The 25,678-nt window shown below is 35.9% G+C and overlaps 1 protein-coding gene across 3 annotated transcripts in view; it reads right to left on the bottom strand.

The window, feature by feature from the left end:
• Positions 1–911: 911 nt before the first annotated feature.
• Positions 912–25,678, bottom strand: part of TUBGCP5 (tubulin gamma complex associated protein 5) — a 46,688-nt gene continuing 21,921 nt past the window's right edge. For 2 of the 3 annotated variants that reach the window (XM_027859495.1, XM_027859496.1), the window contains exons 12-23: positions 22,500–22,615; positions 17,447–17,715; positions 16,049–16,247; positions 15,163–15,351; positions 14,660–14,842; positions 11,011–11,095; positions 10,793–10,913; positions 10,106–10,284; positions 8,694–8,819; positions 8,006–8,094; positions 3,304–3,404; positions 912–1,614 (exon numbers count right to left, since the gene is read on the bottom strand). In XM_027859495.1, the coding sequence (XP_027715296.1) occupies positions 1,568–1,614; positions 3,304–3,404; positions 8,006–8,094; positions 8,694–8,819; positions 10,106–10,284; positions 10,793–10,913; positions 11,011–11,095; positions 14,660–14,842; positions 15,163–15,351; positions 16,049–16,247; positions 17,447–17,715; positions 22,500–22,615 (1,704 nt within the window). In that variant the 3' untranslated portion in view covers positions 912–1,567. Of the gene's footprint in view, positions 1,615–3,299; positions 3,405–8,005; positions 8,095–8,693; positions 8,820–10,105; positions 10,285–10,792; positions 10,914–11,010; positions 11,096–14,659; positions 14,843–15,162; positions 15,352–16,048; positions 16,248–17,446; positions 17,716–22,499; positions 22,616–25,678 lie in introns of all 3 variants that reach the window. The other variant, XM_027859498.1, reaches the window with a different exon arrangement.

Below are 25,678 nucleotides of genomic sequence, written 5' to 3'. Positions count from 1 at the left end.
TCTATAACTCTGAGACATGTAAATTGTTGTTGTTTGTTCTTTGTTTTTGAAGAGGACCAATGACATAATGGGGTGATTCTTGACTTGTGGGTGAGTCAGATTTAAGTAAGGCAGAGTTGCACTTATCATCAGCCTTACTGTCTCTTCCAGGGTCATCAAAGTCCAGTGCAGGACAAAGTCAAGACAACTGGCAATGGCCCAGGATACAGTGGATGACCTTGGGCATCTTCAATGTCTGACCAAGCTCTAAGTGGTTCACAGTACCTGCTTCAAATCGCGTTCATGGACGGTGGAACAAATTGTTCTCATTCACTCATTCTGCTGGGGAAGTCTTTACATGCTTGGGGTAGATATCTCCCTATGGGTTTGAGGCCTGTCAGTAACCCTCAACCTGGTTTAGCCCATCTGTCGATGGTTTTACCATGGTGTGGCCACTGCACATGCTGCAGCTTTTTGGAGACTCAGGTGAGAGTTCGGTGAAGGTGGACACCAACAGTGAATAAGTAGCCCTGAAAAGGGCTCAGCAAGCCCTCATACCAGAGGTGCTAGTTCTCTTGGAACATCCATTTGTTTGAAGTTATGAGAAAAAATGTTATAGGCTTAGTAAAAATTAAAGCAGAAGTGAAAATAACTGAATTGACCTACATGGCTTGCCTATGACTTAATAGGTGGCATGTTTTTAACATAACTGATTTATTTCATAAAGTCTATGAAACAGTACAACCTGTGACCCAACACTTGGTTATCCCCATCCTCCTTTACCTATAAAGACCCTATAAATTGTGCTGCAGGGATTTTTTCCATTTTTTGTTTTAAGAAATAACTGCAAAACAAGATGGTAAAAAGATCAAGTCAAATATGAGCACGAGCCTGCCATGAGGTTTACAAAGAAAATACAAACACATTGCATGGTAACCACATTTTATTTTGTCTGGCTAAAGCAAGCTGTTGATTAGTAGCAAACAAAGGTAGGTATGTTCTAGTGCTTGGTACTACAGCATAATAAGCATTTTCTATTTGTAACATTAGATAAGATGAAATTTTTTTTGGTCAGTGTCTTTACCTGTGATGGCTTTCATGTAAAAAAAAAATAAGATAAATGTAATTCAGAGAAGGTTAAAATGAATTCAAAGCAACCTTCAAGGAAACAGATGTCTCAGACTACATTAAAAATATCCTATGTTGAATGTATAGCAGCAAAATGAGAATTTAAAGTGCCTTAAGTCTGTTTTAAAAATAAGCAATTAAAAATATGAAATATTTCACTTTATGGTCTAATTAGGATACTTTAGACAATATCATGAATCTATAGCTTACAAAAGGAAAAAAATAAAATACTAGTACCCTATATTTAATGTACATTATTTACATACTTTCATATGCACAATTCCATATAGTTTACAATAGTCTCTGAAGGGAAATTATAGCAAAATATTTATCCAGTTATACAATAGATACTATTATTTCTTTAAAAAAAAAAACAAAACCTAAAAAGTACATAAATATAATGCAGAAAATAAAGCCTACAAGAGGAACTGTTTGAGGTATTCACTAGACTGCAAATGTCTTAACTTTGTTCCATGCCTGCCATGAGTGACAATGCCAGAGACTCCACTGTAGAATTTAAAAAAAAAAAGAAAGAAATGTTTAGATCAGTCTTTAATAACTTTAATAGTAACCTTAGAAACAGAAGAGTTTTTATGTTTATCTGATATATTTATAACAAACATTGTACCCAAGTAAAGAAGATAAGTTTTTCTATTAATAATTTGCATTTCTAGATAAATAGCTGCTATCTCAGTCTCAGTATTTAGAATCTGAAGACTTCCATTTCTTTGTTGGAACTTTTAGGGCAATTGCCTCAACAGCAGAGAAGAGAAAACTGAAGCCAGAAATGTCAAGTAACTTTGCCCAACACGGAACTGCTAAACTATAACCCTTGTCTTATGACCCTCTCCAAGGTCCACTGTTTTGTTTTGTTTTTTGTTTTGACATCACCATGCAGTAATCCAGCTACATCTTGTTTCACATATACTTAAAGATAAATTCTTGACATAAAGTTGCTATTATCATACTGGTGTGTAATCTACTTGTATATCTTGCATACTTGTATACTATATATACTTGTAATCTACTATACTACATAGTAAGCACCCGACATAAAAAAAAGCCCAATAAGAGATAAAACTAACACAAATCTGGCAATAACTACTACTGTGACATCATACACATTAAGAGACTATATTTTCAATAGATTTCTGTAGCAGAGTCTACCTACCAAATTTTCTAAACAATGTGTGGCAAAAAGGTGACTACTTATATTCTGTTTCCATTCACTATGACTCATCAGGTAGCTTCTTCTCAAAATTGTTTATTTTGCATAACCCTCTTCTGAATCTATTAGGCTTGAATTTCATTGTACTGGCAGCCCCGAGAGTTAACTTAGTAAAATAAAAATAACTTTCAATATTTTTTAAAAAGAAGTAGCAAAAACCTACCAATGGTATAGTAAATGTAAATGAAATCCATACCAGTTTCTGATTTATATTAAAATAAAAAATAAAGTAACTAAAGGCCAATGGTGTGGCAAATTTTGTCATCTTCATTCATTAACTATGGGTACAAGGTGAAAATTCAGGTCAATCTTAAGACATGTGTCATAAGGTATCAGCTTTCATCATCTACTGGTATTTTCATGGAGTGTTGATTTGTTTTTAGGGGGAATGTGCTAATGACATAACAGATGGTGCTTACATTTTTCTTTGTAGAGGGAATACATATGTCTATAATGTATTCAACGATTTCATGTGCAACATGTGCAACTTAAACTTTACAAGGCTATTTTAAGAGACATCTTTTCCTATGTCATAAAGTCATCATGAAGACTGTACTTTTCCAAACTGTAAAAAGTATCATGCCTAAATATATACATAAGTTATCATCATTATTATTATTTTTAAATTTTTTTTTTGGCTAGGCAATGGGGTTAAGTGACTTGCCCAGGGTCACACAGCTAGTAAGTTTTATGTGTCTGAGGCCGGACTTGAACTCAGGTCCTCCTGACTCCAGGGCCAGTGCTCTATCCACTGCGCCACCAAGCTGCCCTAAGTTATTATTCCTATTCACTAAGGTCAATCAAAAGCCAGTCCTGTTTATCAAAAACTAATAATACTATTAATCATATTATTAAATAAATGGGCTATCATCTCTTAAAATAAAGATTTTTAAAACATCTCAATTTTGTATAGCATCCATCATGGCTCAAAAGATATTTAAATATATTAACTGATTATATATACTCACAATGTGGAAAGGATCCTCTACAGACTGCTTTATTCAAAACAGTTACAAGAAACATATGACAGTTTTTAAAATCTGACTCCATCTTTTCAATTGATTCCATCCTAGAGAAGCAAAATACAACTTTGATTAAAAATACAGTGATGAAATCATGCATACAAAGCAAAAAGTTATTATGTATATAAATCTCATTTTGGAATTAATTGCAAATTGCCTTATTTTAATTATAAAAGTCTTAAGGCAAGAAGTATGTTAAAGATTAAAACAAATGTTATCATAGCTCCTCAGAATTAAAATGGACCTTTGAGATCATCCAATCTAGTTCATGCCTAAACAGGTCCCTTTTACAGCTTCCCACTGTGCCACCTAGCTGCCCCTAGCTTTGTTCTTTAATTCCAAATCTAATGGCTTTTTCTCAGCTCTCATCCTTCTTGACATAGCCACTAACTCTGTCAATCATGCTCTTCTCCTTTATACTCACTTCTTTCTAGGTTTTTGTGACACTAATCTCTCCTGATTGCTCTACACATCTGACCGCACTCCTTAGTCTTTTTTGCCCCATCTTCATCCAGGTCTTACCTGATTACTCTTGGCATCCCTCAAGTCCCTGTCCTAGACCCTCTTCTTTTCTTCCTCTATACTGTTTCATTGCTGATCTCATCAGTTACTATGGATTCAGTTATCATCTCTATGCTGATGAGGCTCAGATTTCCAATCTTACATCCTCAAATGCCTTTCAGATATCTTAAACTGCATGTCCAGCAGACATCTTAAACATGTCCACAACAAAACTATCCCCAAAGGCCTAGCAGGACTATCAATGAGTCAAAGGGTACGCACAGTTAATAACTTTTAGGACATAGTTCCAAAATTACTTTTTCTAGAATGGCTGAACCAATCCACAGCTCCAACAATAGTAAGTTCATGTTCATGGTATATGAATATAATGGAATACTACTGTGCCGTAAGAAATGACAAAAGGGATGGTTTAAGAGAAACCTGGGAAGACTTGTATGAATTGATGAAACAAATAAATAACGGAAACAGTATTTGGATACAAATACTGGAAACCTATGACACTGAAAGAACAGCAGCAGAAGTACTCAAGAATCCAGGAGACTATGAATAGGAAAAGAGGCAAAAATCATACTTTAGACTTAAGATGAATATATACACCAAAGATTATGGGCAATTAAAAAGCGAGCTACAGATCCAAACACAGCTTTATAGGCATCATAGAGTCTTGATGGAATGTGACTCAAGACTAAAATATAGCCATGTAAAGGTACAGATTTTTATGATTCATGGGTTGACAGGCTCAGCTAAATAAAGAAGCACCAGAATGAAGCTCACTGCTGACCTTACCAGTATGGAAAGCTCCTTGTAGTTTGCTTCATGATCAAGTACAGACTGTGACCAGATTTTCCCATTTATTTCCCCTTGGATTTTTTTCACTCCTCAGGCACCCTGGCACCAACCCAGCCTGGTTCTTCAGTTTACTCTTCATCTTCTCCCAACTTTATATCACACTTCCTCTCTGGGTAGGGAATGTTGTTTGCCTTTCCCACCAAGAGACTTGCCTAATTAGCTATGTGTGTCTCAAGGCAAGACATGACAATCTGATACATTAGATGGAGAGAACAGCAGAATGGTATTTTACAAAAAAGTGATATTCATCTACATTGAAATACATGAACCTGAGAGGGAAAGCATGATATAATACATTCTGGTGAAGCTCAAAGGAAGAAGAAACAAGTAATATTAAGGTGGGATTATATGTTATAAAGCTAGCTACAGAAAATAGAAGATAAATTTCTGATTTGGGTCAAAAAGCCAAACAGTGGCAGAACAGAGTAGTGATACAGGACATGAATGATCTATGTGCTGGTGTGCTCTCTCTGCCAAGAATGCAGCAATTGATAAATTCTTTACTTGTCTTTCTGATAGGTTATAATAGAAGTGATTCTGATCACTAAGGAGATCACTGGTGAGGTGACAGAGATAAGAACCCTGGAAGGCAGTGACCGCAATACTTAAGAATTCATATACATAAAGAGAAAAACAATGAGTAGTCTACAGTGTATTCTAGTTCAGAGTTCAGAGATAGGCTAGAAACCCCATGGCTTGAAACTAACAAACAAAAAAAAAACCAGTTTGAAGAAAGGTAACTGCCTCTCAGGAAGATAATCACAAATAAGTCTAAGGGGGAATAAATGGAGAAAACTGATATGGCTGCTCATCAAAGATCTCAGATTTTAAAAGGACATGTAGAAGAAATAAAAACAAAGGCAGGAAACTGAGGATGAATGCAAAAAGAGGCAGTCCTATGTGAATGTCAGGAAATATAAAGTTGAACATAAGCTAAACTTTGGGACAAAATGCTAAGAACAATCATCAAAAGTGGATGGGAGAAGCAATGATGGAGGAAAGAGGACGATCAAGAAAGGAATAAGGACTCTTTGTAGGAGAAGGTGAGAAGATGATAAAGGACCAAAACTGTGCAACTCCTAATTATTTTTACAATAAGTAGGATAGAATAAAAAATTGTTAATAATGAAAACTGAAACCCAAGATAAGTACCTTCAATGAGTTTGAGTCTCCTGGTAATCTATGTCCTAGGGCACAAAAAGAACTGTGGATTTGGCTGCTTAACCTCTGTAGTTATCTCTGAGGAACTGTGGCAAAAACAACTCCCACAGCTCCAGAGCAGAAGTGCTGAAGAACTAAAAGCAGGTAAACCACTGTCCTAATTTTTAAAAAGGGAAAACAAGAAATATATTTCAAACTATAGGCCAGGGTACTTGACAATGGGCTCTTGGTAATATGATCAAGCAGATTATTCAAGGTATGGTTTATGAATATTTAGAAAGAAAAGAGTGAGCACCAGGAGCCAGCTTCTTATTAATTTCACTTCTTATATTTAACACAGTTAAGGAGACCATTAGACATAATTCAGTTAGATTTTAACAAGAAATTTAACAAAGCTTTTCCACCATATCCTGGGAATAAGAAGGAGAGATGTGGATAGGACAGTAGTACAGTTTGGTGGATTCAGAGATCCCACTAGACTCAAAACTGTTAATTAAAGGACAGATCTCATATATAAAACTAAGAGCCATTCCCCAATGGATTACTGGTCAAAGAAAATGAACAAATAGTTCTCAAAAGAAGAAATTAGAAATGATTAACAGCTATTTGAAAGACTACCCTAAATAATAAGAGAAATACAAATCAAAACAACTGAAGTTTTACCTCATACACCCAAATTGGCAAGATAACAAAAGAACTGGCTAAAGGAAACAGTATGTTTAGCCTGAAAAGATGACTTACTAATAATGAAAATTAACAATCATTAGTAATTATTTGAAAGAATGTAAGGTCTTTGAGGGCAAGGACAGTTTTTAAAAAAAAATTTTTTTACTTCAATAACTATTACAGTAAGCATTAAATAAATTTGTGGAGTGATCGGTATAATAAGCATATAATAAGCGATTGAATATAAAAGCTTACATTTATAAAGCACTTTCAGGTCATGAAACACTTTCAGAGACAATCTCATTTGATAACAATTCTGGGAGATAGACAATACACACAGAGGAACTTTCCGGACACTGTGTATTATCCTCATTTTACAAAGGAAGAAAACGAGACCTAGGGAGGTAAACATCACTAGCATGTTGTGGGGTCAGAAGGCAACCTCAGATCTTCTGGCTCTCAGTCTAGTGACAGGCTTAGGAGGTACATGACTACCACCTTCAAATATTTAAAAGGGTGACACACAGAGATGGATTAGATTTGTTCTACTTCGCTCCATACGTGTAACACAACCAGGATTAGTAAGTCCTGGTTAGAAGTAGGCAGACTTTTGCTCAATATGAAGAATAATTTCCTAACAGTTGAAGCTGTCCAAAAATGATATGGAATGAATTTCTGGAAGTGAACCTCCTATCACTGGGGCTCTTCAAGCAGAGGCTGAATGAGCATTTGAAAATATGGCAGACAACAGGCATACTTTGGTCAGGAAACAGACTAGACGATCTTTAAGGTTCCTTGTAACTCTACAATTCTGTGATTCTTTAACAATCCTGTGAAACAACTCACATTTTTTAGAAGGAATATATCAGAATGATCATTATCCTCATTTTAGAAATAAGGAAACAAAGTAGAAAAACCACGTTTCTTAGTTAAAGACAGAGTGCAAAGATGAGAGAACTAGATAAAAATCAAGGTCTCTCTGAATTTTAGTTTGTTATTGTTTAACCTGAGGCAGCTGCCTTCCAAAACCAAGGAAAAATTTGAATCAGCAAATGGTAAACTCTTTAATGTCAGCTTTTCAAGTTCGCCAAACACACAATCGTTAATTATAATGAAGCAAAATAAAATGAGGAAGTACAACTTAAGATCAGCCCATTCCCATCTCTGTTACTACAAAAACTTTTTCTAAAAAATTCTCTCCAGACTTTTCCTACTAACATTTAACCTTCTGAATTATTAAAAAAGAAAAGGTAGCGATAATGCCCCTGATATTAGTTTAAGTGAACAAACAAAAAACTCAACTCTCCTTTTAAATAAGAATTAAGGCCAAAGTAATTTTTTCAAACGAAAAAACAAACAAACAAACAACAAACTCCACCACAAAAAAAATCCAACTTAAAATTGCTAAAACATTCAAAATAGTATTATTTTTAAAATGACTCCTACTTACTTCCAGGCTCCCAAACCAGCCTGCCAACGATCAGCAAACATGAGGACTAAATTTAAGACTTTCATTATAGCTTCCTTCACGAAACTCACCTGTTTGGAATTAGGAATACAAAAATAAACATTCATTTTTGTGGCTAGGATTTTGATCATTTTAATCCAAAGAAGATAAGACCATTTTGTATTCGCTTTAAATGAAATGATAGTGAAATAGTATCATTAATATTTACTGAGCACTTACTATCTAAGGCACTGAAAAATCTAGGGATCAAATCAGACTGAGACACTGACACAGAAAAAGGGAGACACTGATGTTATCAGCACCGTGTTCTAACCAACCAGACCATAATCTCCTATCCTAAGTATAAATCGCCTATCATAAGTATAAAATTTGGCAGGCAGTGTCAATGCATCAAGTCTTGCTCAATATTACAAACTCATATACAACTGGAAACATTTCTAAATTATGCCGTGACCGAATAAATGAAATTATTCTTGTACAAATAAGAAGCAGAGCTAACTTTTATAAAAGGACAGACATTTCTCCCAGAACATAACCATGTCAGCAATATGGACCTTGTTGGTCCATTAATTGTAATTTATCAAAACCAGATAAACTGCTTGATTACCAATTCCCAGGACAATTTGCTGCCTTGATAGGTAAGTATGTCCAGTTTTATTTGCTACTGTACCTTTTCTCTCAGAAGACATCGATCGTGAATTGTAGACAAATATCTATAATGAATTTTAATCAGCTGATCTAAATCCTTTGCTTCCTCCACTTGGTGCTGAAACTCCAGACCTGTACTATGAAGAATCTTGGAAACGAAAAATAAGAAGCTTTAGCTCCTCAAATTGATCATTTTTTCCCTCTTCCCTGAACTCGTATACCTTTTATGGAATCTTTTACTTTTTTCTCCAATTTCTGTTTCAAATTCATCCTGAAAACACTTAAGTTTGTAAAGCTTTACAAAATAAATTACACACGGTTTTCTATACTACTTCTTTATGACTATTTGACATAAAACATGCTTGACATTAATGGGCAGTTGCTCAAGACATCTCTTTTGCACAAACTGAAACACTCTGTAACTATGCCATTAACACAAAATCAAAATTACTGTTTAATAAAACCTGCCTTATTATTTTGTAGCCACACTTGGTGGGGAAGGGGTGAAGAAGAGAGGGGAAGAAGAGGTGATGACAGTGATATAGGTTTTGTTTTTTTAATTAAATCCACTATTACTCAGGTTGATCATCCATCCCAATCAGCAGAATTAATCACAAAATGGTTTGGGGTTCTTTCAAAAAATTAAATTAGCCAAAAAGGACAAAAATTTGCCAAACCTGAGGATACTCAAATGAATATGCTACAGGCTATGAAGATGATTCCAAAATGAGTTCCAAAAATGATTCAAGTATGGATAACAGTATTTAAAAATGAAAGAAAGATGTTTGTTTGGGTCTATAATTTTTTAAGAAATCAATCACATTGATGGGCAGATGGGCACCTGGATCCCTAAAAAGACAAGATCATGTTTTTGAAAGCAACCCAGTCCCTGAATTTTCCCATACATTTTCAGCAGCCTCCCCCCAAAGCAACTGGCCCACTCCAGCCCACCTAGATCACCTGATTAGCTTACCTGACTTTCTTTTTTTCTTTTTTCTTTTGTGCTTACTTAACTTTCACTGTAGGTTGTGGCCCACCCCAGACAGTTTACCACTCCTTAATCCCATCCAGATCCTTTCACTGTCCTTTTTGTATATAAGCATCAGTATCACCCCAATCAAGTTGAAGATTCACTGAGAATCTTACCTACTTCTATTGGCATTATAATAAATCTCACTACTTTGACTCAAAGAAGGCTTGAGTGCTTGAATTCTTTCCAAGCAGACTCGTCCAATGCCTTTGTATTTCAGGGTTCTTAGCAACCCCAAATTGTGTCTTTGGGGTTTCTAGCACACCAAACTGCAACATTACTTTATAATTATATCTGCCCCATCTAGAACATAAACCTTTTGAGGAAACATATATTCTTAGGAGAAATGCTGAAAAGTTCCTTTTAAATCTGCAGAAATGGAATAAAGCATTAGAGGCACATACCCTAGTCATGATGTAGTTGTGTAAGCTGTTAACAAAATGCATGAGTTTCACTCTCAAGAGAAACATTCGATGAATTTGTTGTTTTACAGGTTCCTTTTGTGGGCCAAACTGAGCAACAGAATCTTGTTCAAATAACAGTCCTTCTTTAATTGGTGGTTTTTCCGCAGTACTAACCAATTCTAGAAAAGAAAAAGAAGACAGTGGGTAGGAAGCTCATCTACATAAAGCACTATACTTATCATTACAGATGGTCTTGAATTCTTATGGAAGTGGTTATTTACATTTCAAAAGATGTACCAAACAGGAATACTTTGAAAAAGACTGAGAAAGAGGTTCAAATTTCAATGGCTTGAAAAAGGAAGATAATGAGAGGTTTCCCATTCTTCCTTTATAATTACTGTCATATAAACAGGAAAACTCACATTTCATTGACGTTAACTTCTCATTTGAAAAACAACTTTGGCAATGGCTCTATTCACACTACCCAGGTAGAAGAGTATTCTTGCTAAATTCTAAATTAAGTTATAGCATTTCTGTTTTATTTCTGCCTAAATATCCTAGAGAATTTATCTTCAACTTTGCATAGTGTATTGGTTAAAAGGTATCATCTCAGTGTTTGCATGTATGTAGAAAATGTCAAAGACAATACTCCAAATACTTTTTTGACAATTAACTATAATTTCTTACCATCAAATCGTAAAACATCTAGACTGTATTTGGCCCACTTTATTTGCAACAGAAGAAGAAACACCTGATTATAAATTTTTTGGCATTCCAAACTTATAACAATGTCCACAGGCCAGGGAACCTAGGAAAAGAACAGGAAAAGTGAATGGAAAATAATATGTTCTCCTGAATGATTTGTAAGAGAAAACAATTTTTTGGCAATCAAGATAATTTTATACCTTGTAACTCAATGTTAGGCCATCCAAGATATGAACAGGGAGTTTCTTCTTAGTTGGGTCAACATTTTCAAAAGATATTGATAAGCTAAATAAAGAAATTTCAAAGTTTGAGTTTATAAATCTATTTCAAAATATTTTTTAGGAAATGGAATCTTAATTATCTTTAAAAATAAAAACATTCAGTTTTGCATATATTGACTTACCTCTTCAATGTATTGTCAAAACACAGTATAAATATTTCATATAATATTCCAGAAGGGAGACCCTAATTATATTAAATATATAACCAACAATCATTAAGCTAAATACATACAATAACAAACCTGGAAGACTATGTCTAGTTCTGGCCACATTTCAGAAGGGGCAATAATAACAAGGAATGTGTCAAGAGGAGAAAGTAATGGGATAATTTAGTGACACAACAATATCATCAATTAAAGGAAGTGAATATGTTGAATTTGGAGAGGGGAAGACTCAGCTGCAGTGAGAGGAGCCAGAGAACTGGAAGGAATCTTGAAGGTCATCTACTCCAGCCTCCTCATTTTACAGATGAGGCCCAGCTGAAGTGACTTGCAAAAGGCCACATAAGCAGTTGATATGAGAAAAAAGATCTGAGCCCAGGTCTTTGGTTTCTAAAGCCAAATCTCTTTCCATTATATCTGGGTGCATTTTTAAGATCATCATATCTAAAATCTATCTAGCTTGGTCATGGGTCCTAGTTATAAGAAGCCAGATTTTTATTCTCAGAGTTTGAAAGACTTAGGTTCGAGCCCTGCCTCCAACACCTATTTTTCCTTTGGACACATCAGCATTCTGGGCAACGCTCTTTGAACAGAAGCTGCAGAGAAGATGCCAGCTTCCACTGGTAGAGAGTTTCCTCACCTGGCAGTTCCCATAGGTATCATAGGTCCCATCCCTATAAAACTGAACAATGACAGATGTCCAGAAATGACGGAGGGAGCTAAGGAAGGCACCAAGCTGACTATCTCTGAAGGTGTTTAAGCAGAGTCTGAATGAACACTTGTCAGGGATTTGTAGGTGGTGTTCATGATGTGGCTATGGCTTGGACTACATGCTTTCTAAGGTTCTTCCAAGTCTCAATCAATAAATCAACAAGCATTCATTAAGAACATATGATATGTCAGGCACTGAGGATGATAAAATAGCAGACAACAAAAATGAAACAGTTTCTGCCCTTAGAGAGCTGATATTCTATTGGGGGAACTCTTGGGTACACATACAAAAGTTTAAACAAAGTCAACACAAAGTAATTTCCAGGAGGAAGTCACTAGCCCTGGGGGCTAGTGGGCACACTGACTATCCACCCTGCCTGGAATTCTTTCCCTCCTTGTTTCTGCCTCCTGGTTTCCCTAGCTTCCCTCAAGTCTCAGCTGTAATTCCCACCTTCTATAAGAAGCCTTTCCTGGCCATCTTAAGGACCGTATCTTCTTTCAGTGACTATCTCTAATTTACCCTGCATATATCTTCACACAAAATTGTTTGAATATTTTCTCTCCTATTCAAATATGAGCTCTCTGAGAGCAGGAACTGTTTTTTGCTTTTTGCATCCCCAGTACTTAGCAAAATGTCTGGCTCATAGTAAACATTCAATAAATACTTAAATTGAGGCACAGAGAAGTTAAAGGTTTGGGGTCACACAGCTAGTACATGTTGGGTTTGAAATAGCTCCAGGTCTGAAATATCCAACAGGCAGTTGAAGATGTGTAACAGGAACTCCAGAGAGAGGGAGACAGACTAGGGTTGGGTACACAGTTTTGAGAGTCATCTACATAGAGACTACAGTTAAACCCACTGAAAATATTAAGGTCATCAAGTGAGAAAATGAAGAGAGAAAAAAGAACCCCAGACAGAGCCTTGGAATGCACCCAGTTAGGGAAGATATTATACATGATGAACCAGCAAAGGGAGACTGAGAAGTGGTCACACAGCTAGAAGAACCAAGAGTGTCATGAAAACTTAAAGAGAAGAGAATATCTAGGATAAGATGGTGGTCAGATGCTGCAGAAAGATCAAGATGAATCAAGACTGATAAAAGGCCATCAAATTTGACAATTAGGGTATCGTTGGTAAATTTGGAGAGGTCACTGGAAGCCAAACTGCAAAGGGTTGAGAAGTGAGTGAAATGAGATGTGGAGGCATCAAGTACAAATAAGTTTTCCCCAGGAATTTGGCTCTGAAAGGAGGGGAGATATATGAGAATAGCTTGACGGGAAAGCAGGGTCTAGTGTGGATTTTTTTAAGGATGGGAGAGACTTGAGTGTGTTTGTATAATTTAATGGTTCTAGATTAGTAAAAATCATTAAATACAAACTTCAGCTAATCTCCACAGAAGGAAAGAATTACAGAATCCATCAATCATAAATCGGTTCACATGTCTTTGTAAGAAACTAAAAGAATCATAGCACATTGGAGAGAAAGAGGGCTTTAGAGATCTAGCAGGAATTCCTCATCCAGGAATGTCTCTTAAAACTCTAAGAGCTAGTCAGTCCATGCTTAAACATTTTTGGTGACAGTAAATTCATTGTAACATACTGTGACCCATCCCATTTTTGGACAGTTCTAACAGTTAGAAAGTTCTTTACACAGTGCCAAAATATGCTTCCTTGTAACTATCAAACTTTGTCCCTATTTTTCTTTGCAACTATATATAATAAGTCTATTTTCTCTTCCACAACTAGGTGAATCAGTGGTTAGAATGCTGGGCCTGGAGTTAGGAAGGCTCATCCTCCTGAGTTCAAATCTGGCTTCAGACACTTACTAGCTGTGTGACCCTGGGCAAGTCTCTTATTCCTGTTTGCCTCAGTTTCCTCATCTGTAAAGTGAGCTGGAGAAGAAAATGGAAAAGCACTCTAAGATCTTTGCCAGAAGCCTCCCCCCCGAAAAAAACCAGGGTCACAAAGAGTTGGACATGATTGAAATGACAACAATAAAATCATGTCACCCATCATTAAGTCTTCTCTTCTCCGGATTAAATATATGAAGTTACACATATTTCATAAACATATGTGAATTTAAAAGTCTTACATTTCACGCTAGAATGTCAGGCTCAGCAGAACCTTTATTCACTGATAATTCAAATAAACTCTAAGTCCTTAGAGATGTATTTTCAAATTCAGCAGCATAATTTGTATATGTGAACCATCATTCCAAAGTCATCATCCAGAACTCATCTTTTATAACATATATCTATATGTGTGATATAACACACACACACACACACGCACGCACGTCAGAGAGCCAAGAAGACCTAGATTCAAGTTCCACCTATGACACACTGAGAAATACTGGCTGTGTGACGCTGGGAAAGTGATTTAATCTCTCAATGCCCTAGGCAATTCTCTAAAATTATAAATTATATGAGAAGAAGGCAAGGAAGAAGGGAGAGAGAGTGAGTAAAGGGGAAATGAGAGATAATGGGGGAAGGAAGGAGGAAGAAAGGGAGAAAGAGAGATAGAAACAGAGAGCAAAGAAGAGCAAATCCACCAAGACTGAACTCAAAAGAGGTCTCATTTGTATCATACTCTTAAAACACACTGACACATCGGTGTCCCAAACTGAAAAGTAAAGAAAAATCCATAGCATGCTATTCTTTCATGACTGTATTATTATGAAACCTCCCACATTTTACCGTGAACTGTCTTCTGTATAACGTTGCCCAACTGCTTCCTGGAGTTGAACATTAAGAAAGGAAACATTCTGCCAGGTTTCCTTTTCTCTTATTTTATCAAAAATTGATGTGTAAAAGTCATACATTGTGTCTCCAGCTTCAAGCAGAAAAAAATTTCTCATGGCCTGCAGATATTCAACCAATCTAAATGGAAAATACAAAGACAAAAAACAACTTATAGCAACATCCTGAGTTCACGAGATTGGAAGCATAAAAAATTTTGCCCTCTGTATACCACATCAAGTTAAATAGTTACTTAACTTAATAACAAAGTTATCTGTATTATTTAATTATAATCAGAAAATACTAAATAACACACTGAAAGGCAAATTGTTCCAAACACAACAATTTTAAAATGAACTTAAAATTTGGAAAATAAGTTCCTGCAATCACACTTCTTGAGTTATTCTTAAATACAATAAACAACCAACCATTTTAAATTATAAATTCATTTCCCATCTTACTTGTAATCTTTCTTTAAAGTGTGCATTAGATTTCCACAGCATTTCAGATACTGCTTATCAATATGAGGGTAAAGGCAGGATCTCAGGGTTAGTTCAAAAGTCTGGCATGTCACAGATTCAGATGATCTATCCATACAAATATCACCACAAGTGAACTTTTCATGAAAATCACTCTGCTCCAAATATAACCTTCAAAATAAAAATATGAATCTTGATTTTTTTAACTGCTGCCATCAACTGGATTATTCATACTCAGAAATGGAAGGAGTCATTTTTATGCTCACTTACCATTCCTAGAAGTATCAAGCATCCTAAAAGCAGCAAAAGTCATACCATCAAAACAGTACTTTAGTATATGAAAATTTGTTAGCCTATAGCCCTATTGTTAATTCAGGCATCTTTAGAAATTTTAATTCTTCTGAGCTACTAGAGTATGATTTAGTGAATAATAACTCTAGGACACTATGGCAATTACATGGTACTGACATTAGAGTAGCCCTATAAAGTTAAAGTTTTTAAAAGTGCCATACTTCTGAGCTAAAGTTTACCCAGTGCAAGAATGTGACTTAATATGTTATATAACATTTGCCCAGGACCAAAAGTCTTCAGAAAAGGGAATTTTCTGAAATATTTTCTTCAGGTATCTGAGAGAAAAAATAAAGCAACAAATCTACATCAATGTGCTCATGTCAATGCATCATTATCAGACTTTATATGAGATAACAAAAATACCAAATAATGTGCTGAAAATTTTAACAATGCCATTCTCTCACATTCTTTAAACAAAAAGATTTGTGTGTTTTGTTGTCACTGTGTTTTAAAAGAAAAAGCTTTCGGCACAGACCCTGGGACCCTCACAGTCACAAATCTGACAAGTCTGTGTTACCTTGCAAAGTTAATGGCCAACAAGGGATCATGAACATCATCCAGCTCCAGGTGTCTTTCTGCTATCGACTGCATCTTAATCAAACTCTCCTTTGTAGCATGTTCTTCAGTGATGACATCTGAAAAGGAATCTTCCCCATGCCGAAGTCGGGACTGCACAGACTCAAGAAACAGGGTGTACAAGCTTTTTCTTTCTGCATCTGAAGCACAAAGGAAAATTATTTAGGATTAAAATTTGCCCTGGGAAATAAAGCTCATTAATTCATGCCCAAATAAGTAATTTCACACTAATACTGGCCTAAAAGTAAAGACATTCATCTTTAAGTGTGAGTGAGGAACTATTTTTTATCATTATCATGGCCTATGGACAGCAGTAATAGGTTTTGTGCAAATGCAACAAAATATAAGCTGCTTTGTCCTGAATAAGTTTTCTCTGTACCTCTCTCTCCAAAAACAGGGAACCATTCTAAAGTGCCTCCATCAACATAAGCATAAGTCCAAAAGCTGTATGTATTTAGAGTGGTAAAATGACCACAATAGACATATTGTGTTAACATTCGAGGAGTCATACTTTTGTCTGCAAAAATTACTCAAGACAGTAGTCCTAGATAATTAGCCCACCTATGGGGACTGTAAAGCATTCTGAGAAGTGCCTGCGGGAAGATGACTATCTCCTAGAGGAGCTACTATATTTCCTAATGAGGACCTATTATTTAGAAAAGAAATATTTCTCTGAGCTGAAAGAATGTTCAAATGCAAGCAACAAAAAGTTTGTCATTAGAGTGATTTAAAATGAAAAGAAAAATCAGTGCTTACATTTGTCAAGAGCATTCTTTTTTTCAGATGCTAAAGTTATTTACTTTTGTACTGCTTAAACTGTATCAAACAGTCAGACTGTGGAGAGTGTCTCAAAATACACACAAAGGTCTAAGTCTATCTGTAAGATGTAACTATCAGGATCAACAATAGCATCCAATTCTACATTCTTTCTATGTAAATACTTCTGTCTTCAATTCAATGCTTTATTTAGCTCACCTCATTAAGAGCTTTTTAGGGGGCTGTTTAAAAAATGCCCTGAGGATGAAGTGAGTTTAGTACATGCACAATTTATCATTTTGCTTGTTCAAAGCTCTTAATGAAGCTGTGCTAAAAGCTCCTAATGAAGACTGAGGCCTTTAAATAAACCATTTAAAATCTTCCTAGAACCATCAATATTGGCATAATTTCCTCATCTGTTAGGGGTGAAATACCCCTGGTAGTATTGGTTATTTTTAAAAGGTAATTCATTCATGTATAATAGGACAATTTAGATTCTAAATAACAAGTAGTTCAAATGCAGGAAAGTCTTAACTAGGACTCTACAGCTAAGTACAGCAACATGAAAAGCAAGCATTTTCACCTCTTGAAGCAGCTTGGTGTGGGGAACTATCTGAGCACTGCAGGTTCTTGAGTAACTGCATAGACTTCCCAGCCATTATAATGTGCTTCAAGACAGGTTTAAGGAAGGACACCATGGTGTGCTGCCTGCTTGAGGGAGCCTGGTCACTGCCAGAACTGGCACTAGCATTATCGCTCATTTTCTCCTCATTTTCTGTCTTTTCAGATACACTATATAGCGTGTAGGTCGCATACCAAAAGTCTCTGTGATTGACTGGAACATTTTTGTTTCTGAAAAGAAAATCAAGACAATTATAAATTTAAAAATTCTCCATACTAAAAAGAAAATGCACTCACCCATTCTGGCAAATCACATTTGCTTTTCCAGGTATCCCAAAATACATGCAGGAGCTGTATCCTCCACTTTTAAAACAAACTGAATAATGATGGTAAAATTTAAGTGAACAGAATGGACTTTTCTAAACTGGAATATTACAAAGCATTAATGATTAATCTTTTACTCTTAATGAAATGAAATTGCCAACATAGATTTATCAAGTAAGAAATGCACTACAGCATGTCCCATTATGTCTCTACAGTCCTAATCCAAAACTGTTGCTCTCTTGGTAGGGAACTAATAACCTCTCTTATCACCCTCTGTGAAAGTAATTTCAGCAAATCCATATTTCTCCAGCACAGGCAAATGAAATTCTCAAGTGAATTACTTTCGACAATTACACAAAGTTAAACCATTTACCCCCAGAAGAAGTAACTATGGCAAGTCAGAGTCCCATTTGAATTAATTCTCATTACAGGAAAGTGTACAGTATAAAAATTAGTGCAAATTTTAGTTTATTAAAAGATTCCTTTACTGCTATAAAAGAAGGTTAGATTTTCAAAATTATAAAAAGGAACAAATGCTATCACTGATGTGTTAATTAAAATATATATGAAAGTCAACAAAATTCAGTTCAATAAATATTTAAGTGTCCAACCTGGCAACATGCTAAGTTTCTGGAGATGCAAAGGTTAAAAAAATGACAAAATCCTAGCCTTCATGAAGTTTACACTCTACATTAAGACTGCTTCTATTAAATAATGTCAAAGTTATACATTTTACAATTGAAAACTAGGCAAACCTCTGTTAGAAGTTATATAGTATCATGAAGAACCTTGGGAGGAAGCTCTTGCCAATAACAAAATTAAAGACTCTGAGAAAATATAGAATCTATTTTTAATATACACACCAAAATAAGAGCAATTTATTTCTGTGAGTTAATCCTATTGGGACAATGCCCAGGCAAGTTAGAATACTTCAAGCTGAATCTAGTTAAATGTATTTCATAGAAACCTGAATATTATTAAATGTGACAATCTATTAAGATGTGTTCCCTTAGCAAAAACAGCAATTTTGAAATCAAAACAATTTGTTGTTATCAAAGAATAACTTTTGGGAAAACTCTCTCATTACATTACTGCTAAACTGAATTGGGTAACACCTTTGTCTGTTCCCACCCATCTCTGCACAGACACCCTCAAAAATAAATGTAAATATGTTAAAGGTTCTTGCTTTGTGCTTTGGTTCTATTCCCAAAATGAGATGCTCCAATATCTTGAAATATTTTCTTAACAACATAAAGAGCTTGGTTTAACTAATTACAGAAGAAAAAACAAATAAATGAAGAATAATATAGTTGGATGAACAACCTGTATAGCTTATCCATTAGTACATATATCTCAGACATACATTAAAAATCTTCAAAAGTTGAGCCCAGGTCTGAACGTGAGGTAGAGAGTGAGGTAGACTACCTTTGTGAAACTGATCAATGCTTTTAATGACCCCCAGCTTCTCCTTAAAACAAAAGCTCACCCTTTTATTAATATTATTTGGGTGCTACTACATGGCTGTGAGCTACAGAACACTACAATCTCCAAGGACCTCAAGTTATGGGGCCCCCAAAATACACGGACAGGTTCAGTAGTTGTCAACTGGCTACAAGACATCACCAACCAATAACATCAGAAGAAAAGTAGCAAGTACTGAAGTAACCTTGGGCAAGTCAAGTTTTCTATCTGTAAAATGGGGAAAGTAGTACCTACCCAACAATGTTCCTATCAGGATCCATGTTAAGTAGAACATAGAGCAAAAAAGTGCTATATAAACATCAACTCCTACCAAAGACATATGACTTTATCATTGGGGGAACCATCAATAATTTATAATTTTACAGAAGTGCCTGTTGCTCAAAGAGGTTAAATGACTTGCCTATGCTCATCCTGCTAATAAATATTATAGGTAGGATTTAAATCCACCTTTCCCTGATTCCAGGTCCAGCTCTATATATTACACTATATCATCTGTCATTACCATATGTATTAATATAAACAACAGCTTATTAATCATTGCAGATTATTCAAGTAAACAGTAGAAACTGTTCAATACATTACTATAAGTTGTGAAAAACTGAGCACCTAATGAATATCCAGCAAGACATAAATAAACAATCAGGTAGCTAGAATTTCACACCAAAAAAAAAAAAAAGAAAAAAGAAAATTTTACACTAGAAGCTTGCTATCTTTTGTAAACTAACAGATAAAAAATCTCCATACTAAAAATACAGACTACAGAATATCCTTGAGAATTCAACAAATAAAACTTTGCTGCAACTATCACAGACAAAAGTGTTGTCCAAAATTAAACAGTGACTCATAAAAATTTAAGAATGTTTTTAATAGATGTCATCATATTAAATACTCACAATCTACAAACTATATGGAATGAAAGGCCTTCAAAATATAAAGATGTAGTGGAAGAGAACACATCCAAATGGAAGAGAAGAAGGTACAGATCATCCTTGTCACCTTGTCTGCTTTGGGAGTTGTCTCAAGATGCTGTCAGTGGGCCTACAGAAGATATGCTTACATCCCAATATTTTTGTTGAACTACAAAAAGCAGTTATTTTATCCACCTGTACAACTATCTGCAGAACATCAAGTATAAAAGAATATCAGCAGGATAAAAACTTGTCCCACAACTGTCTGTATCTGAACTCTACCACAAAAGAAGAGAATGAGCCAATCATGTTGGTACATGCTTCTAATTCCCACTACTGTGGGGAGGATGAGGCTGGTGGATTACTTGAGCTCAGGAGTCCTTAGATGCAGATTAAGTGTAAGTATAACACTAATATAGTGAGGAAGGTTGGGGGAGGTATATTAAGGAGAGGGTGAACCAGACCAGTTTGGAAAAATAGACCCAGTTAAAGCTCCTGTGCTGATCAGTAATGGAATCAGGTATGTGACTGGCCCCTGCTTTTCCAGCCTTGACAAAACAGAAAGACCCAGTCTCAAAAATAAGATAAAATAAAGTAAAAGATGAGAATAAGATGATGATGACTAATAATAATGAGACCATTATTTCTGTGTTATATCTTTCTATAACAATCTCCTCTAAGAGCCTGATTCCTGACAAAAAAACAAACAAACAAAAAAAGAATTAGAAGAGTTAGTAAAATTAGCTTGGCTAATTAAAAACAGTCATATAGGAACTAATTGAACAGATGAATGGTTTAAATCAAGCCAGAATTGACAAATGAACAATAGCCATCTGTCATCCTCTGTTCCTACTGACATCTTCTCCATTCATTATGTCCCACGTTAAATGTTCCCTTCTCTATGTGGCCTATCCTGGATCTCTAGTTGGAAAAAGTCTTTCCTTCCTCAAGCATCACATGATACGTAATTTATAAGTCACATCCTGTTTTACATAGGATCATAGCTACAGAGCTAGAAGGGTCTCTAACTGCTCTCAGCTTTAAACTGCTGGAAAACAGGAACCATATCTTTATTACTTTGTCTCAATCTCATCAAAAACACATCAAAGAATAAAATCCACATACATTTCAAAGATCTGTAACTTCCTCAGTGGAGGAATTTTTGGTACAGGAACCTTTATCATCAGAGATGACAAACTCTCTTATAGCCAAGTCCTAGAGAACTGACTGAGACACATAAGAGATTAAGTAATTTGTTTAGGGTCAAAGAACTGGTAAGTGTCAAACACAGGGCTTGAACCCAGGAATTCCTTGGCTTCAGGCTTAGTATAGCATACTTCAGAGACATTGTGGGTTTCGATCCAGACCACCGCAATAAAGAAAATATCGCAAGAAAGAGAGTCACACAAATTTTTTGGTTTCTCAGTACGTATAAAAGTTATGTTTACACTAACTATATACTGTAGTCTATTAAGTGTGCAATAGTATTGTGTCTAAAAAAAAGTACATGCCTTAATTTAAAAATACTTTATCACTAAAAATTGCCAATCATTATCTGAGTCTTCAGTGAGTTATAATCGTTTTGCTGTTAGAGGATTTTGCTTCGATGCTGATGGCTGCTTACTGATCAGGGTGGTGGTTACTGAAGGTTACTGAACTGTGGCAAGTTCTTAAAATAAGACAACATTGAAGTTTGCCACATCCATTGACTCTTCCTTTCACTTGAACACTTAGAGGCCATTGCAGGGTTATTAATTGGCCTAATTTCAATATTGTTGTGTCTTGGGGAACTGGGAGAGTCGAGGAGAGGGAGAAAGACAGGAGAAGGGCTTGTTGATGGAGTGAGAACACACACAACATTTATCGATTAAATTCATTGTTTTATATGGGTGTAGTTCACGGTGCTCCAAAACAATGACAATACTAACATCAAAGATCACTGAGCACAAATCACCATAACAGATGTAACAATAATGAAAGTTTGAAATACCGCAAGAATTACCAAAATGTGACACAGAGACACGATGTGAGCACAAGCTGTGAGAAAAACGGTGTCGAGAGACTTGCTCAAAGCAAGGTTGCCACAAACCTTCAATCTGTTACACAGTATCTTCAAAGCAAATAAAGTGAAGTTTAATAAAATGAGGTATGCCTGTATACTATATACAGGCCCCCTCAAAGAGTAGAGAGAAAGAAAATCATTCTCTATCATGACAAAGTAAAACAATTACTGTTCAGCTTGCTTCCAATATTAACAAGTTTATTATAGGTTGCTGATACAGTGATTACTTTTGTTCTTACCTTTGAATGATGAATTCTTTTGCAGGATCAAATAGGTTACCATGTACTATCCATTCATCCACGGTCTGTAGGTATGGCCTTACAGTCTCAACCCAAAGAGAAAAAAGGAGGGAGACCTGATAACATCAAATTTAGAAGTTTAAATTTTCAGTTACAAAAAAATGTTACACATTGAAGAAATACAAATTTTAAGCATTTCTGCAACTCATTTTTAAAAAGTGATATATTTTATAGGGCAAATTCAAGGGAAAAAATGCAAGACGTCTTAAAAAACTAAAACAAAGGGAAAAAAACTTACTTATTAAATATCTGCCAGGGAAAATAACTTTTATCATTATCTGAATTATTACCTATCTTAACTTCTTCCTGAAATAACTGACAGCCAAAGTATTCATATAGCAAAAAGGATGCAACAAGAAAACTAAGTGCTATTGATTTTTTGAAATGTTGAGCTTTCTTCTCTGGTCTAGTTGTATTTAAAGTGAAATAAAAAAATCAAAATGATATACAGATCCAATAAAAAGACTGAAATTCATTAAAAACCACCCACATCAACTTTGAAATTTTAAAAAATGAGGTATAAGAGTTCTCTATGTATAAAAAAATGGACTTTTTTTTTTATTAAAGACAACTGGAAGAACAGATGGTCTATTAATGCATAAGGCTGCACTGAATTACTGAAAATGCATTCTGAAGAATACATTTAGTATAGTCTAACAGATCCTCCTAATTAATAATACACGACAGGGAGTTTCCCAAATTCTTGCCAACAGATTTTGAAAGAAATACTTTCCAATGCTTGATACGGAATCACTTTAGCACAGCTACCCTTGGCTACCTACTATCCTATGCTCGTTCCTTTCCAAACTGCAATTTCAGGTTGGTTCCAACACCTACTCCACACCTACAAGCATGCTGTTGAACACTAGTGGAGAAAGTTACAGTTCTGTGCAATGGAACCGTTACAAATGTATGTTACCTAATCTCAATGAGGTCCTCACTGCTACAGGACTTTTTTTTAACTTTTCTCCAATTGATTCATTAAACATGTTGCACAGCATCTATTCCAAACCTCCCTTCCTCAGAGCTGAGGACGACAATCTCAGGCTTCACTGGGGAAAAAAAAAGGTGGCCGCCCATTATGAACTTCTTGTTGCCAATTGTACATTTCAAATGCCCTCGACATCAGGCAGCCCTTCTTGCCAATGCCAATCCCTCTACTTTATGTGCCCTTGATTCCACCCCTTCCTGTCTGCTTCAGGGGCTTGCCCATTGGAATACCCCCTATCTCATACTAACTTTCAGTCTTTATTAATTCACTGGTTCCTTCCCTGATGCCTACAAACACGCTCAGATCTACTCCATTCTTTAACAAACTTTCTTTTGACTCTACTATCTCCTCAGGTTATCATCCTGCATCTTTCTTCCCTCTGTCAGTCACTCAGCCAATTAACAAACATTTATTAAGTGCTTACTATTCAGGAGACACTGTGCTATGGGAACACAAAGAAAGCCAAACAGTCCTTGCGGTTGTGGCACTCACATTCTAATGCATTAGTGGACATACAAACATACTATGTACATACCAGATACATAGTGTAAACTAAAGGTAATCTTAGAGGGAAGTAACTGGGGGGCAGGAAGGAAAAGCATCAGGAAACATCTTGTGCACTAGGTGGGATCTGAGGCGAGTCTTGAAGGAAACCAGGAGGCAGAAATGAGGGAGGGCATTCTGGGCTAGGGGGACAACCAGTGGACAAGCATGGAATCGGGAGATGGGAGTATCTGGTATGAAGAAAAAAGCAAGGAGTCTAGTAGAGCTGCAGTAAGTGTGCAGAAGGGAGCAAAGTATAAGAAGACCAGAAAGCTAAGAAGGGGTCAGGTTATGAAGGGCTATAGATGCCAAACAAACGATTTCATACTTGACCCTGGAGATAAAAGGGAGTCAATGAGTTTCTAAGGGGGGGAAGATGAGTGACATGGTCAGACCAACACTTTAAGAATATCACTTTAGCAACTGAGGGGAGGAAATTCCCACCACCAATGTGGATCAGAAACTATTCCACAACTTTTATTCTCAAGAGAAATGAACTGAGAAATTAAGAGACACAAAGCCAGGGAGTATCCATCATCAGAGAGAGAGCCTGAACCTGGACTGTGCCAACCCTAAGACCATCTCTACATCTACTGCCCCATGCCACTTCTCTGACTCAAACTTAAATTCATTACCTTTTCCCTAAATTCAAATTTCCTCCTAAATTTTTTATTTCTATCAAGGGCACCACCATTCTTCCAGTAACTTTGGTTCACCTCAGTCATCCTTGACTTACTCGATTCCTCTATCAAACCAGATCAAAGCCAGAGCTCATCCACTTCACCTCTGCCTTTGCTCGACTCTCATCACCATCATTTTGGTTCAAGCCCTCATCACCTCTTGCCTGGAGTAGTGCAAGAGCTTACTAATTAGTCTCCTTGAGTCCACCACCCTCTCTAAACTATGCTTCCCACAGCTGCTAAACTGATACCACTAAAGCAGGAGTTCAGGAGGTTAAGCAGACAAGCAGAGTTTGACCACGTAACTTCCCTGATCAAGAAGCCTCAGTGGCTCCCTACTATCTCTATGATAAAACACAAACTCTTCTCTTTGGCATCAAAGCCCTTCAGTCGTCTGGCTCTAGCCTATTTTTCCAGACTGATTATGCATCACTATCTGTCACACACTCTATGTTCTAACCAAGCTGGCCTATTTGCTGTGCTCTGTACACAATAGCCGGTTACGAGTAAAAGCAAGTTGGCCGGTGTAGCCAGTCAGTACAGTGTGTGTGGAAAGGAGTAAAGTGTTAAAAAACCTCTCCAAGCCTCACCTCAAGTGCCATTTCTTATAAGAGGAATTTCCTGATTCTCCCTATTGTTAGGACTCTGCCCTCATATATTACAATCATAATATATACATTTTATATTTACTTCTTTGAATATATGTTGTTTTCCTATCTAGCAGAAGGTAATCATGACGTAAGTATTGTTTCATTTTTGTCTTTTTATTCCCAGCCCATGCTTGACAAATTCGTGATGAATAGAAGTTGTAAGTATTAGTCTAAGTAGCACCTAGATCTGAGTGATATAACTAAAATAATTCAATTTTAATATGAATGATTTTTAAAAATAGAACACACTTATTC

This window comes from Vombatus ursinus, unplaced genomic scaffold (assembly GCF_900497805.2).
Source record: "Vombatus ursinus unplaced genomic scaffold, bare-nosed wombat genome assembly UNPS02014168.1, whole genome shotgun sequence".
Taxonomy (NCBI): domain Eukaryota; kingdom Metazoa; phylum Chordata; class Mammalia; order Diprotodontia; family Vombatidae; genus Vombatus; species Vombatus ursinus.
This window is presented reverse-complemented; position numbering and strand designations above follow the sequence as displayed.